This window comes from Pseudochaenichthys georgianus, chromosome 16 (genome assembly GCF_902827115.2).
Source record: "Pseudochaenichthys georgianus chromosome 16, fPseGeo1.2, whole genome shotgun sequence".
Taxonomy (NCBI): Eukaryota; Metazoa; Chordata; class Actinopteri; order Perciformes; family Channichthyidae; genus Pseudochaenichthys; species Pseudochaenichthys georgianus.
In genome coordinates, this window is record NC_047518.2 from 904,953 (window position 1) to 921,623 (window position 16,671).

A 16,671-nucleotide genomic window follows, 5' to 3' on the forward strand; every position below is an offset into this window, starting at 1 on the left:
TGAAAGGAAAGGTGTTTCATAAATGCTGTGGAGTAAACTTACATTATGTTCCTTCCTTCCTGCGGAGTTAAGGTATAACGTAGCATTCAATTAAACATCATTATGCTGAAGTGCTTCAAAATGGTACTTATTTTACCTGAGTAAATGTACTTTGCAGCAAAGCAATCCGCAGCATTGACGTCACAACATATTCTTGTTCCCGGGGGAAGGTTTTCCACAAGAATCAGAATCAAGTTTGTTGATGGTCGGGCACGTTTATATACAAGGAGTTTGCTTTGGTATCTGGTGGTACATCAGGGTAATACAAAATAAGTATTTTTAAGAAGCAATTTAGCATTAAAAAAGGATACTAAAGACAAGTATTAACAACACATTTAAACTATACAAAGAATCTTAAAAGCTAAACAACGAAAACACTTCGGACAATGAGTTTGGGTTTCTCCTTATCCAACTCAGGGTTTTATATTGTACAGAGTGTAAACCGCCTAGAGGCACATTGGTGATTCATGATATTGGGTTATTTAATTTCAACTCACTTGTCTTGACTCTGCTCTGCAACAACATTGCTTTATCACGGACTCCTTCAGGCTCCTGTCCTTTGAACATCATCTTTTAAAGGACACACACCTAGCTTTGACTCTGTGAGCAGGAGAGGAAAATAAACATGTGTAACTCACATTTACTCACCTACATTTAGCCCACTATTGTTATTCAGCCCAAAATACCAGAATGTGTGTGTGTGTGTGTGTGTGTGTGTGTGTGTGTGTGTGTGTGTGTGTGTGTGTGTGTGTGTGTGTGTGTGTGTGTGTGTGTGTGTGTGTGTGTGTGTGTGTGTGTGTGTGTGTGTGTGTGTGTGTGTGTGTGTGTGTGTGTGTGTGTGTGTGTGTGTGTGTGTGTGTGTGTGTGTGTGTGTGTGTGTGTGTGTGTGTGTGTGTGTGTGTGTGTGCGCGTCTGTGTGTGCGCGTCTGTCTGTCTGTGTGTGTGTGTGTGTGTGTGTGTGTGTGTGTGTGCGCGTCTGTCTGTCTGTCTGTCTGTCTGTCTGTCTGTGTGTGTGTGTGTGTGTGTGTGTGTGTGTGTGTGTGTGTGTGTGTGTGTGTGTGTGTGTGTGTGCGTGCGTCTGTCTGTGCGCGTCTGTGTGTGCGCGTCTGTCTGTCTGTGTGTGTGTGTGCGCGTCTGTCTGTCTGTCTGTCTGTCTGTCTGTCTGTCTGTCTGTCTGTCTGTCTGTCTGTCTGTGTGTGTGTGTGTGTGTGTGTGTGTGTGTGTGTGTGTGTGTGTGTGTGTGTGTGTGTGTGTGTGTGTGTGTGTGTGTGTGTGTGTGTGTGTGTGTGTGTGTGTGTGTGTGTGTGTGTGTGTGTGTGTGTGTGTGTGTGTGTGTGTGTGTGTGTGTGTGTGTGTGTGTGTGTGTGTGTGTGTGTGGTGCGATGCTGGCTTGTTGATGTCAGTAAAGAGGTGTAATGGAGGAACAGAAGGTGGCTCAGCGTTAGACCTCCACAGTATGCAGCAGATTCCCAAGTCCACAGTCATCAGCATGCACACCATGTGACACCTCCCTCTCTCTCAATCTTCACCCCCCCTTCTTTTCCTTCCTCCTCCCCCTCTCCCACTGTGTGTCTCCCTCTCTCCACTTCTCCTCTGGCTCAGTGGTGTGTTTCGAAGAGATAAGACCCTTGCTCATTTCACACATGAGCAGAGTGGAGTTGGGTATGGCTGCGTTTGTGTGTGTTCATTGTGTGTGTGTATACCTGTGTTTGTGTCTGCGTGTGTGTGCGTATGGGTTTGCACGCTTATGTGTTGAAGGTTAGAGAAAAAGAGAGCAAGCACAGACTCCGACTCCCAAGTTTTCTCCACTTGCTGCTTCTTCTTACTTCACTTTTCCTAGCCGCTGATTCGTCTCTCCTCCACAGCTGTCTGACAGAAGGTGGAAGTAACATTAACTTCACTGTTAAACTCTCATTCTTTACTTCAGTAAGTTTATAAATGCAGACCACATCACAGTGTTTGGTGCTGAAACATGCAAACATAGCCGACAAATCAGAATCAGAAACAGGTTTATTGCCAGGTAGGTTCGCACATACTAGGAATTTGACTTGATGTCATGGTGCATACATGAAATATAAAAAAACAAGAAATCTAATATAAAACAAAAAATCTTTTACACCGTAATAAAATATAGTTAAATAGCAATACAAATAAAAACAAAGCAGTAATTTACATGGAAATAGAATGCTATGAATGAATTTTAGAATATAAACTTTGAAATGTGAAATCAGAATATGTGCAGAAAGGAGTATGACATTGTGTGCATTTAATGTAATGCATATAGTCTATGATGTGGCAGAGGTAAAGTGTCAGTGGGGGGTCGGGCCTTGTTTAAGAGGCCGGTAGCGGAGGGGAATAAACTGTTCAGGTGGCGAGAGGTTTTGGTCCTGATGGAGCGCAGCCTCCTGACCGAGGGGAGTGGGGTGAACAGTTTGTGTCCAGGGTGGCAGGGGTCGGCCACTATCTTCCCTGCCCGCCTCAGGGTCCTGGAGGCATGCAGGTCGTGGAGGGATGGCAGATTGCAGCCGATCACCCTCTCTCGGATGACACGCTGCATCCTTGGCTGTGGCTGCAGCATACCAGATGGTGATGGAGGAGGTGAGGATGGACTCGATGATGGAGGTGTACAGGGCCGTTTCTAGCTTTTTGGGGGCCCTATGCAAGATGCTGTTTGGGGGCCCTAGTTTTGAAAGTTGTTTAACTACAATGGGGGGGATTCCGAAGCCTTTAAGATGATCTGTGGAGATGCATCAATCTGTTACACTTTAATAGGAAAACAGGCTAATTTCACGAAAACCAAGCAATTAAAATGACAACAAATGATATTAAAAAGGTAAACAATAAGGCTCCTCTATGTCAATAAATGCAAGAGATGCAGCATTTTCTCAACAATGTTTAATTTATATTTTTCATCTTCCTCAGACGTCACTCATTGGCTGACAGCCCAACGATGATTTGGACTTTATTACCCCAAAAACCCAAGCCACAGCTTTGCTATCATTGCAGTTTAGTCGTGTTTATATCCTACATTGGATTTGTAAGCATATAATGCTTCACCGAACACAGGAGGGGGCTTGGCTGTCTACAAATAAAGACGGCTCATTTTAATTCTCCCCAAATATATTGAGGCTGAACTTTGAATTCTCTGCTCCCATCATAATCTTGGCGATCTTGTTAAAATTGTGAATGCAGAATTAGAAATACTATGTAAATGGTTTGCAATTAATAAAGTATCCATTAAGCCCGCCCCCCCCCCGATACCGGGGGAAAAACGCTTCACTGCAGGAGACAGCGTCTGGGGCAGTGGCGTAGCCCACCCAGTTTACTAATTTGCCCACCCTGAGAAAGCTTCGGTGTCTATTAAAAAAATAAAAAAGTATTTTTTATTTTCTTTAAATTATTTTATTATTATTATAAAAAAATGTATTCACCCATTGAGAATATCCAAGAATTCTAAGTTAAATTCATGTGAACACATATCGAGTTTAATTAATGTTGTATGTGCTTTGTCCTCTGAACCAAACTCATTTCCGGTAAAAACTGATTGTTGGTTCCGGTGCGCGCCATAATAACGTGAGAGAGGCATAGAGCTGCCTGCAAAATAAATGATGGCTCAAAGTTCACTAATGAACTTTGTTTTTTTTTAAAAAGCCAGACTCTAAGAAGAGCCCCCACTGCCCTCATAAAAATGTTAACGGAAACTCTGCCGCACGGTTCCCTCGTCCCTTGGAAGAGGCGGAGAGGTGGGTGTTTTTCATCTGCTGGTGGACAGTCCGGAGAGATATACACAGGGTTGGGTTGTAACGGAATACATGTAACGGCGTTACGTAATCAGAATACAAAAATCAAGTGTATTCAGCTGGCGTTACATTTGAAAAACGAGTAATCTGATTACAGTTACTTTCGTAAACCTGAAGTGAATACATTTTGGAATACTTATTGGAATTATTGGTGGAAAAGTTTCATCACAAAATGTAATATTCATTACCGGCAGAACTGTGTGCACACTGCACAGCGCTGCAGCATGTCTGTGAGCGAGAGAGAGATGCAGCGTGTCTGTGAGGCCCCGCCCCCGCACGCAGATGAGAGAGAGAGATCTCTTTTAAAATATATTGAAAGTTAGAAACGGAGATGGTTGGATAAAATGTGCAAGATAACGTTTATGTAGCGTTTCTTTATTGTCAAAATTATGACATTTATAACGGGATAAAATTAAAGTGAATGGCCTGCTGCTGCTGAATGCATGGGGCAAGTGACTGGAAAAAGTTTTAAAAGTTATTACATAGTTTCAGAATAATAATAATAATAAATAGAGCCGGGACTCGATTAAAAAAATTAATCGAATTAATTAGAGGCTTTGTAATTAATTAATCGAAATTAATCGCATTTTTAATCGCATTTTTTTAAATCGCATTTTTAAGCACAGGGCCATCTAAGCTAATTTACAGATGGCCCTGAGCCCAATAGAGATTGCCCTGAAAAATGCATGTGGACGAAATGGCACGAAGGGTTTGGGGGGCCTCCCCCTAGACATTTTTTAATTTTTGCAGGTCTTAGATGCTGTCTGGTGCATTCTCTAGACTGAATTATAAGATGAACCACCACAATATTATATTGTACAATTTCAATTGTATTCTTCATTTCACTTGTTTGTTTGTTCTTGTTTGTGTTTGCTCGCTTCCTGCATAGCTATAAGAAACACTTAAGTTGTTGGTCAAAACACTTTCCATCTGATGAAGGCAAATGCCTTCCCAGATGGAAAAAAGTAGAAAACATTACATTCAGTTATAACTGCCAAAACAAACATTATTTACACTATTATGGCCCCTGTTAAAAATGTTTGTAATGTTAACTACTGTAAGTTGGTCGAACTAATGCCTCCTCATCTGGAAGCTGACCCGAGCAGCAGTCGAGAGGAGCCGAGCGCATCCGCGAAGCACACGTCAGAGTTCCCGTTAGGCGGCAAATCTAAATATCTTCGGTCAAAATAATTTCCCTTTAGAGCAATACCGCTTCAGTTGCACCACTTATGTGACAGACAAGAAGAGTATGTGACAGACAAGAATAGTCAACTCTAATGTCTAACACTTAATGTGGAGAAAGAGATGTCCTGTGTGGGTTGATTGTGCGTTGATCTGTTGGTAATGCCTCAGGGTTCCGGTGGGCATGTAAACAAATGCATAATGCTGTGCTATACTTTGTGGCCTCATCCAGTTGCATAGCGACACTTATTGTGTAGTTGTCTTTTAATAAGCAGGTAGTCTATCATTAGCTAGAACTAGCTGCATCTGATCGATATGGACATAAACGCGAGTGAAGTCTAATCTGACGGGAGAGAGAGATCAGCTGCTGCTGACGAGTCGAGACTCGACACGCAGCTCTGCATAACCACATGCAGCGGTGAGCGGAACAAAAGTAACACACACTTCAGGTTAGAATATCACACGTAGCTATTTTAATTACCTCTCAAACTACCTAAACTAGTTATACTGTAGATATGTTCAGTTTTACTGTCGGGTCACTCATTACTGGATCCGCGAGCTGCATGATACTGGCATAATAGGTTGCCCGATCGGGCAACCAGCAGGTGAGGCTTCATTGCCCGAGCTAAATGCTAGATGGCCCCGGGCCATCGGGCAGTCCTTAATGTCGAGCCCAGTGACAATCCAGTGAGCTGGTTATTTTCTCAGACGTGGACTTACTTATCCTGGCCCTGAAACCACCAGTCATCTGGTTGAGTGTGGGTTGGGTCAGGGTGTGGTTCCTTGCACTCGGAGTCGGGCTAACGTCCACGCTAGCTGCTACATGCTTTGCATTTAGGGGATACGTTAGGCTTGATGTGCTGCGGTGATATGCACATTCTTTTTTGCATAATTTGCACACAACCGTGCTCTTATCGACGCTTCCATCCGTCCGTTTTTTAAAACAAAATGTCCCATCCACGGGCCGACCAAAGCGGTCTCATCAGCTTGTTCGTTCATGTTTGACTATTGATCACCGTGGTTTGTTGTTGTTTGAAGTCCCATGTTGAAGTCATGAACGTTAGTTGGTGCTCCAGTATAATCGGTACGCTTGAAACTCATCCAGTGAGAAATGTTCCGCTGTGCAAAAATAAGTGCGATTAAAGTGCGATTAAAATGCGTTAATTTTTGTGTAATTAATTAATCGTAATTAACGCGTTAAAGTCCCGGCCCTAATAATAAATAATAATGATGATTCATTCTATTTAGGGGCGCCTTTCAAAGCACCAAGGACACCTTACAATTCATAACATATTCCAAGGAAAGGTTTTAAGACAGTACAAAGAATGCAGTCCGGGTGATGTTTCTTATGTGGGGTGTAGATGAGAGAGCTGTCCAGAATGACACCAAGATGTTGTGTTTGTGCCCTTGATAAGCCATTAAAACAGTAAAATACGTGTCTCCTGTGCACCAAAACATCTGTTATGGAAAAAGAAAGTATTCCAAAAGTATTCTAAAAGTAATCTGCCACCGGTACCGGCTGGGATTGTTGTTAGCTTCTGATGCGCAGAAGAAAAATCTGGCCCACCCTATTTTTTACAGGCCCACCCTAAAATAAATGTATGCCCACGCTACTGGTCTGGGGGCTTCTTAATATTAAAAAACCTATGAATGTTTTATACTCAAATAACGGGAAACAACTCAGCAACCTGAGGATATGAGCCATTTTTACCGAAACAAAACACAAGTCTCACAAGAAGCGTTAGCATTAGCCCTTAGTGAAAACAGGCTGATGCTACTTCCGGTGCTAACTAGCCAAAACGATCTTTAAAACTTAATATGTTCTGCACAAACTACATATCAGCTGAAAGCTGATACTCCACAGATTATTTTGATATAAGTAGCATCACTGTAGGACACAAACTCACTGAGCTATCAGCCAGAACAGAGCAAGAAAACAACAACAGTGTTCTAAACCATAACAATTACTATGTTTTACCGTTGCTGTTTTGTGATCAGAAATCGTGTTCAAGGGAAAAAAACGAGGCTTAAGGTTAATCCAATGTCTCTTTGTCACTTTAGAATTGTTGTTGATAATCCATCATTACATTCATCGCCGCAGAGTAGGTATAACGTTTTGCAGTCCGGGGCTCAGGCTGTATAATGTGCTGTTTACGCAAGCCTCTCTCTCCTTGACGTAAATTAAAAGCGGGATTTACTAACTCCCCCTCGATTCTATTGGCTCTAAAGTTTCAAAAAAGGTGTCAATCACCCAAATCGACCAATGGGTTCCAGAGATAGGATCCTGCGTAGTATGAATAATGCCAGCAGCGGCTGCTTTACGCACAGACGTAGCAGAGGCAGCTGCACAACCGCTCCAGCACAGCAGCAACGGACACAGCGAAGCGACGAACACAGACAACAGCAGGCAACAGAACAGTCAGACAACAATCAGACCCTGATTATGAACTTCAGGAAAGGTATGTACTCTCTCTGTTTGTATCTATTAGTTGTGTATTTGGTGTAATCTATAGTAATTCCACACTCGCAAATACAAAATGGACACCGCTTTGTTGTTGTAGCGTTATCGTTCCGTGAGAAACTAAAACAATGGGAACATCATGTTGGTGAACGTATAAATAGATTAATTGTATTTCGTAACTATAACACGGCAGTATATAAATAAAGCTGTATTGTATATCAACCCAGTCTATATATATATATATATATATATATATACTGTTATTCCACACACGCCAGCCACATGGATTCTATTTTGTAGTTCTACAGACATTGTTCTGTGAGAAACGAAAACAATGGTAACATCGTGTTGGTGAACACTTATCAATAGATAATTGTATTTCGTGACTATAACACGGCAGTATATACATAAAGCTGTATTGTATATCAACCCAGTCTATACTGTTATTTCACACACGCCAAATGGATGCTGTTTTGTAGTTCTTCAGACATTGACTATTAGCAGTTTATAAATAAATCTGTATTGTATATCAGTCTATATATATATATATATATATATATACTGTTATTTCACACACGCTAAATGGAGGAATCATTTCTGATTTGAGTTACATTTTTGAAAGAATAAGCCAGTGAAGTAATCAAAGTAATTGTTTTTTCCACATTTGTTTTCATAGTGATGAAGACGAGTATCAAATGGCTTCTGGATCACAGCCATCAACATCTGCCTCATCCGAGCTACGACGTGCATCAGATCAGCATACAGTTGCCCCAGAGCCATCAACATCCAAGCTAAGCCGCCGGACGTCTGCACCAGTACTAACTCAGCCTCCCTCTGCATCTTCTGATTCAGTGGACAGACTGTCAGGAGGAAAGTGAAACGGGCTGGTGTGTGGCAGACTAAGATTGTTACCGTTCCTGACGCTGTGGTGGACTACAACAAAAGCATGGGCTGCGTGGATGTGTCCGATGCTTTGATCGGGTACTACAGCGTTCACCACAAAACCATGAAATGGTACAAGACTTGTTTTTACCATTTTCTGGATATTGCAGTAGGGACAGCTTCCTTCTCCACAAGGAGCTGCACAAGATGAGGGGTGACCCCGGCAGGACAAAGCCACACACCCAGAAGTCCTTCAGGGAGCAGCTTGCTGCAGACATGAGGGGTGAAGTCCCCCCCCCCCCTCCATCATCACTCGTATGCATTCCCAAGTATTATGGGGAAGGTGCCACCGCGCTCAGGAGGTGCTCTGATGCTGGCAACACAACGGTGAAGACCTATCTACTTCACTAAGTGCCTGGTGCCTCAATTCAAAAACACATTCAGGTTGTGTATATTTTTTCTTTTTTGCCAGTGTTTACAAAAAAAATGCTTGTTATTTCGGTTTTAGTGTAGTTTTTTAGTGTGTTCTTTTTTAAATAAATCTGCTCCTGTTGGAGACAAATGTATGTTTCCTAATTTTTATTGTGTATGTAAACCTTCCTATAAGTGTTAGTCGGGGGATAAACATGTAAGGACTGTGGCAAAGTCCACACAGAGACACACACACACCATTTACATAAAAAAAGAAATGTAATTTAAAAAAAAAAATGTTTTATAAAAACACGGGAGGCTACCTGAAAAAGGTCAAATGGCACTGATGGTATCCAAGTGTTCCAAAATGTGCCCAAAGGTCAGTCCGCCTGGACTTCTTTTTGCTAAACCTCTCTAAAAAGGTCACATTTAACTTGTTTTGCATCAATCTTGATACAGGGTACTTATTATATGTTGTACTTTGGATTCCTAAAGCTTTTAGTCTACCATACCATCATTCAAGGGTGGTTTTCACTATAAGTAATGTTTTTTTTTTAGGCGGAGGTAAGAATTTACCTTTTTTTACTATGTTCCATCTAGGTACCAGTATTACCGAAATACCGGTTACTGGTGGCTAAAACATTTCGGTACGGTATACCGAAATCAGATCCGGTTTCGATACTTTAAAAAAAAAAATTTGTTTTAAAAAAAAAATATATATATATGTTTTTTAATTTTAAAAGTGAGCCAGCCAATCAGATGGCGCGCCTTGCACCGGCTTCGGTGATAGGCTTGATTGCCTAGCAACGCTCGTCACCATCCTAGCTGTCATTCTTACTAACTACTAGCTTGATCTCGGCACGGAAATCGAAAGTGTGGTTGCACATGACTGCCAGTTTGAATGGTGGGGTGTGTAATGTTGGAGGTTTGGGGTTTTTACAACCCAACTCCTCTCCGCGTGTTGTTTTGGCGAGCTGCTTGAAATCATAACAGGGAGGAAATTAGAAGACACCAGGATACCAGTTAAACAATAATCCGTTTTAATTAAACAAAGTAATAATGCAATACAATATAATACATTACTATACAATTCAAAGAATCATGACGTGAGGAGTACTCCCGCCCTTATTCACGCGCTGTGGACATCCTTTCGTCTTGTCAGCGCGTGGAGAGAGGAAAAACAACAAGATACACATCGTCCTAATACCAACAGAAACAGGAAGGGGTGGAGTTTCATTTAGGAGATACCAAAACGCTGTCTCACAGGGAATCAGCGCGGGCAGCTATGAAAGCCACAGGTGTTGGGAAGGCCTGCAGGATGCGCATCATTATATCCGGGGAAAATGTCCCTCCCAATTTGCAAAGCCTATCGATGGTTTAACCCAGAAAAACACTCAAAGGGGTAATCTTTTCACTCAAAACAGAACTCACAATTAATTCTGCATCTCCCTTCTTCAAAAATAGCTTAAAAACACCCTTTTGATAAACAGGTAAAAGTCAAAGAAAAAGACTATTGCGCTAATCTACTTTTAAGAAAAAGGGAACATTGTTTCAGGAATCTATAAAAAAACCTCTATATTTAAGAGGAAAAATGTACTTTTTGTTCCTTCAACTATTAACACACAGGAATGTATAAACCCACACATATATTAGGGATGACATGATGCAATACACCTCCTATAGATGGGTGACATTAAAATGAACATACCAAAAATATGCTGCCTCACTTCTTTGGTACAATATCTCACATCAATTTCCACAGTAACCACTGCAATACATTTATTTCAGGGAAAGGCGGCAACACATCAAACCTGTCAAAACATTTGCTGCTGTCGCATAAAATCAGAATAGGAGAATGTTCAGTCTTCAAGCCCCAAGGACAACCACTGTCTGCAGCCTCCCAGATTCCGACGCCTTCAACATCCCTACCCATGTTACCTACGGCTACGCTACAACCAGGTGAGTTTCTTTATGAGTGATCGACAATGCTAGCCAACCAAGCTAACTGACGGGGCAGAAATGCAAACCGAAGAGACAATTGAGTGGACAGCATAGGTGGAGAGATTAGCTACGGACGGAGACCTACACAGCAAAATCAGCAGTGCTAATGTAACTCTTATAGAGTCAAATCCAACACTTTTAAAGTGTCTATATAGGTCCACACTGTTTTGAGTTAAAACTACACTTTTGAAAGTGTTAAAAGGTTTACACTAGGACAGAGTTACAGCAACTCTCTCTATAGTTCAAAATGTAACTCTGGTCAACACCGGTCAGTGTTAAATGTACGCAACACTAGCTTGCAGTGTCAAAAGTTAACACCACAAGTGTACATTTTTAACACTAAATAGAGTTAAAGTCATATTAACACTATTAAGGATATAAAATGTAACTCAATATTTAACTCTTTAGAGTTGATTCATAAGCACTGTAGGGTGTCAATTTATAATTTCACCTACACACAATGCAACATTATTAATAAAAACGATATAAAAGAAAGACACAAGCCAAGTTTCAAAGTTTGCAGTTAACATGTAACTGTATTTGTGTGAAAACAACACATACAACATAGTCTTACATTAACATTCCACAGTACGTCCATGCAGTCCTTAACAGCACAGGTTACACAATATGACAATGTGGCACTATGTATGTTTTTCCATCCATCTCATTAGAAAACTGTTTGTCATAGGGTCTATAATAACGTAAATCATCAATAGAAATAACAGAAAATGAATCAATCGTCTCCTCAATACAGTATGAACTATAGTGTTCATCAAAATACAGTGTGTCCACTTTGCAAATCAAAATGAAAGCTCGATCTTCATTTAGAATGATATTATTGATTTTTCCAAAAACAGGAGTTTCTTTATCAATCAATCAATCAATGTTTATTTATATAGCCCAATATCACAAATGTTACATTTGTCTCAGTGGTCTTCACAGTGTGTACAGAATATCAGTATGACAATACGACACCCTCTGTCCTTAGACCCTCACATCGTACAAGGAAAAACTTCGGTGTGTGTTTTATCAGTTCTTATGGAAACAAACATTCCAATTTGATAATCAGTTCCATAGTTCTTTACCCAGTTAGTAGTTGACACGTCGCAGTATGCATTCACCTTAAATGCAGCACTTAAAGCCTCACCACCCTCCAAACTGTCGATCATTTCCTTCCTGACTGGACCAAACTCGAACCTCTGAAAATTAAAATTCTCCCAGTGATAAGCCAAATGTCTTTGGTGTTGTTTTACTAAGCTTTTTGTAATGTTTTTGAAATTCTTCACTGATCTTTTAAAAAAATTATGTTTGGCCTCAAATCTCATGCACCATACATGGAGGAGTGGACCTATTTTTCGAATACACCTTGGATAATGTATCATAAAATGATGCTTTGGAATAAGTCTTCTGTCAGGAAACAAAGATTTGAACAGCTTGTGGTGATCAATGATTAAATGCTTCAAATAATATGTCATACCATTTGTAATAATTGGTGAAAAAACAATATTCACAATCTGAATCAAGAGGAGGAGCAGATTCCAACAATTGTTGTTTCTTTCAACAACATCACCAAGAATAAGGGGAGCATTTCGCAAGAGACACCATGACTGAATTGCATTCAATCCAAGATTTTTGCTCTCATCCATTTTTAAACCACTTGGCCTGTTCCGTCTCTCAGTATATCCGTAGTTGAAACTTTGGATCCTCATTGACAGTGTTTCCAGAGATAGACACTTCTTATTGACTTTAGTGTATTGAGCAAGCATGTCTTCTTGACACCAAATGTTGACCCTAAAATAGGATTTTCCTGTAGAGCTGCACAATGTTCTGCATGGATTTCTTTAGTACGAAAAACCATACCAGGGTCATCTTCAGTGAAGACGGACTGTGGTAGTTAAACAAAATCTACAACAATATGTTGCGCTGAAACACTCAACAAAACCAAACAGCCCGTGTAAACCCAGATTATCACCTGTTACTTGAATAACAGATCCTAGCAATGGTGAGTCAGAGAAAGGCACCTCTATCCCTTGCATTTCGAGTATTTTAAGATCATCAGTGAGAGGCTTTAGTATTGCATCAAATCCATATTTTTCAGGTCTTGTGCATGAAAAAGTGCCACGACATGAATATTCATCAGCACAGAATTACATTTTGGGGGTAGGTTCCTCAATATGAAGTAAATACAACCAAGTTTGTGTATACCCTTCTTTGAACCTAAGGGATTTGCTGTCTCAAAATCGTCATAATAGAGTTGAACCTGTAGAGCGTGTTTTTGCTTGGAAAACAAATCATTGCTTTTGAAATATGAACCATCACTTATGTCTTTATAAGTACCTTCTTCTTGTTGTTTTGCCTGCAGGAATAATTCACATAGTTCACTGTTCTTAAATATGGACTTAAGGGTTCCCAACAAGGGTACATACACAAATGTATCTGTTACAGGTATCTGATTGTAAACTCCTGTTGTTCGATCTCTGCGTAAATCAAATCTGACCCCAAGAACATACTCAACAGGTTCAACAATCTCCCACTTTTCTTCAAAGAACCTTTGTCGTTTGGATCCTGTATTAAAGGATGTGAAAGGATTCTCTAGCTGATCAAAACTATTTTCCAACTTTTTACCCAAATCAGTGCCTTGGACCTCTGAACTGCAGTTGAGAACTGCATCTCTTGCTTGTCTATGAATATCATTTACAAGCTCTTCCATGGACCCCACCATTGCTTGGACAGTGCTCTCAGCAACACCAGATGCTTGTAACTGGGCTACAACAGAACCACACATGTTTAACACGTGCTGTTTATCAAAAGTAACCTGGGAGGTTACGGAAGTGTCAGTACAAACTGCCTGAGAACTTGAAGATTCATCAGTTTCTCGTTGAGTGTCCACATTGTCCATAGTACTAGTTGAACCAGTGTCCCTGTGCAGACTGAAGAGGTGCTTTTTGAACCCTGAATAAGTACAAAAGGATAAAGAACATCCCGGCTGGCCACATTTCAAACGTAATGACTTTCCAGGATATAAACCATGGTGAAATTTCAAATGCTGACAAAGCAATGCAGAACTTTTGTGGTGTCCCTTACAGATAAAACAAATCAGCATATTTGCATCCAGTGATGTAAATAACTTCAGATATCAGTGTGCAGAAGGCCTTGCTCTGAGTTCTTTGACTCTGGGACTTTCCTTGGCACTTCCAATATCAATGTTAAATACCGTGGTTTGTATGAAAGTGTAGAAGCTGGTGAGGGATTCATGGTAGTTGACACTGAAGATGAAGTGAGCTTTGAAGAGTTCATCGAAGGCTGCCATGGATGTCTGCCCCTTGCAAGGGATGGCCTTGTGGTCAACGATGACGTAGAACCGTTGAATGTTGTTCTTCTGTTCACCAACACACAGCCCTGGTTCCAAACTCGAAAGGAAGGTCTCAACACTGGCTCCAATCTTCAAAAACGTAGAGAGACAGAGAAGTTTTAATGGCATACTAAGCTACTTAAAACAAAATTGTCCCAACTCAAGGAGTGCCAGTGATATAACAACTGCATACAAAAACTAAAATAATGCCTACCTTGAGATATCTCACAACATGGCTGACAGCTTGATACGAGCTAATTTTAGCACTCTTCTTATGGCCTTTTGAGGTTGGGGGGAGGTAGATGAACCAAGAGTAGAATGCTTGACAGGTCACTGTCCCATCCTAGGGGCAAAAAAATGCAAATATAACAGTCAGTCGTTTAAAGCTGAAAATAGTCTTAAATCAAGGTTATGCAACCGATAACATTGAAAGGTCTCAAGATTTTCAGTAAACAAAATCTGCAAGAGAAAATACTTGCCTGACTCATTTGAGTTTTGTTGTGCAGACAAGAGGTCATCAACATGAACATTAGAGTGTAGGTTCTTGCAGTCTGCCAAGATCCTAGGTTTGAAGAAAGTGGGCCATCTCGCCAACATTTTTCCAGAAATCTCTTCTCCAAACATCATTGTGAAATCTTGGTCAACCTACAGGAGAAACACCATGAGTCATGGCAACCCCTCAGACCATCCAAATAATAAACAAAATATGACATGTTGTTCTTACCAAGCCAGGGATGTCGAGGAAACGAGGAAACACATCCAGGACTGTTGAAGAGGCTTGCTGGTCCCGAGTCATTGCTTGCCGACACTGAAATGTTGCCTTCATCTTCTCTTTGACAACTGATTCGTCAGCTGAATGCTTTATGAAGGATATTGCCTCTCTGCATTCCTCGCCAGTCAGTTGCTCACAAGTCAAGAGAAAATCCCTCTTGCTCTTTGGACCATCTTGATAGGTAGTGCTGGGGTAGCACCTCCGGGACTGAACCGCAGTGTTGCGCTGAACCGTCTTTATCCTCCATGCCAAGTAGCCAGATCCACCATCTGCATCATAGTAGTGTTCCTGTAACATCCAAAAATAAATCAAAACTGAGAACACAGAAGTGATAGCATTACAGGAAGGTTGTTCAAAAAGTTAAGAATGAACACACTTCCTTTTCACAAATTCGAATACAGGTCATTCATTCATAGACTTACGTATCCATTCTTTGAGTATGGATCTCTTAGACATGGAAATAGAGTGATGATGCCAAGAGCACACTTTTCTCGCACATGTGTTGGCGGGATCCTCCTTTAAAAAAACTATATATATATTTTATCTTAAAAGTATAAATGCCTTACAGCTTTAGATTGTTTTAACATGTGAGCAGCTGTTTCCAAAATGTACATTACTTAGCACTATCTGTGAAAACATGATTAACACCAAAAGGGAATATTCAGTCCTTACCCATGAACTTCGATCATGTCAGCCACCAGTAGGTTTACCATCTGTCGTCGTGTACCATCCATCAATGTTTTAGTTGTCGCATACTCTTGCAAGATTTTTTCTCCCCCTAGCTTAGACTGGAGAACATCGCTGACCATCTAGAACAGGGGTGTCAAACTCAATTTCATCGCGGGCCACATCAGCATTATGGTTGCACTCAAAGGGCCGGTTGTAACTTTAAGACTATATAAAAATACATATATAAATATATCATATATATAAAATAATGTACATCATTGCCTCTGCATTGGATTATCATCGGATAGGGTAATAACTTCATAATTAACTACGTCTGAAAGCAGAAGTCTTTTCAGTGCGTATGTCCCAAAATGATTTAAAAAGAAAAGCCAAATTCTGGAGAAAAAAGAAATAGAAGTGACATTTTGAAATAAAAATCTAATTCTGAGAAAAAGGAATTCTATGAAAAAATGCATATTTTGAAGAAAAAAAGGCAAATTCGGAGAAAAAAGTCATATTTGAGATGCATTGTGGGACATGTAGTTTAAGGGCAACGTGCTTCTGCAGCATGTAACCGTATAATAAACATATTATATTCTTTGCAAGCTCTTGTGGGGCCACATAAAATGAAGTCGCGGGCCGAATGTGGCCCCCGGGCCTTGAGTTTGACACCCCTGATCTAGAAGATAAAGAAGAATCATATGGGAAGTCATTATCTTGGGCATTCCATACAAATCATAGGTTATCTGCCCAATATATCCATGTTTAATGATTAATAAAGAACTGAGTAAATTGCAAAAGTGTAGTCCCCTGTACCTCTTTGGCTGATTCCCGATCAGCGTGGACTCTTTTCACTCCACTGTCTCTCTCAAGAACTATTCTTGCATCTGATGAATCAGACACTGCAGAGGATTAAGCATTGGTCACGGAGAATGAGGTGTCTGAAAGGTCCGACTCCAGCAAAGTGTGCGATACATTTTGAAGCACAACTGCAAGATAGATAAAAGAATGACATACTCAATGAAAGAAGAAACAAAAATACTTTCAGCCCTCCAAACGATGTTACAGGGTAATCTCAGCAAAAACTCAGTAGGGATGGGTC

General features: G+C 40.6%; 1 protein-coding gene across 1 annotated transcript; it reads right to left on the reverse strand.

The window, feature by feature from the left end:
• Positions 1-14,430: 14,430 nt before the first annotated feature.
• Positions 14,431-16,466, reverse strand: LOC117460343 (uncharacterized; the record flags this gene model as incomplete). The annotated part of the gene is made up of 6 exons (XM_071205771.1): positions 16,386-16,466; positions 15,573-15,709; positions 15,323-15,416; positions 14,853-15,188; positions 14,608-14,773; positions 14,431-14,471 (listed from the first exon to the last, which is right to left on the reverse strand). Coding segments are annotated over exons 2-6 (774 nt in total), but the record flags the coding sequence as incomplete, so codon positions are not given.
• Between the last annotated feature and the right edge of the window lie 205 nt (positions 16,467-16,671).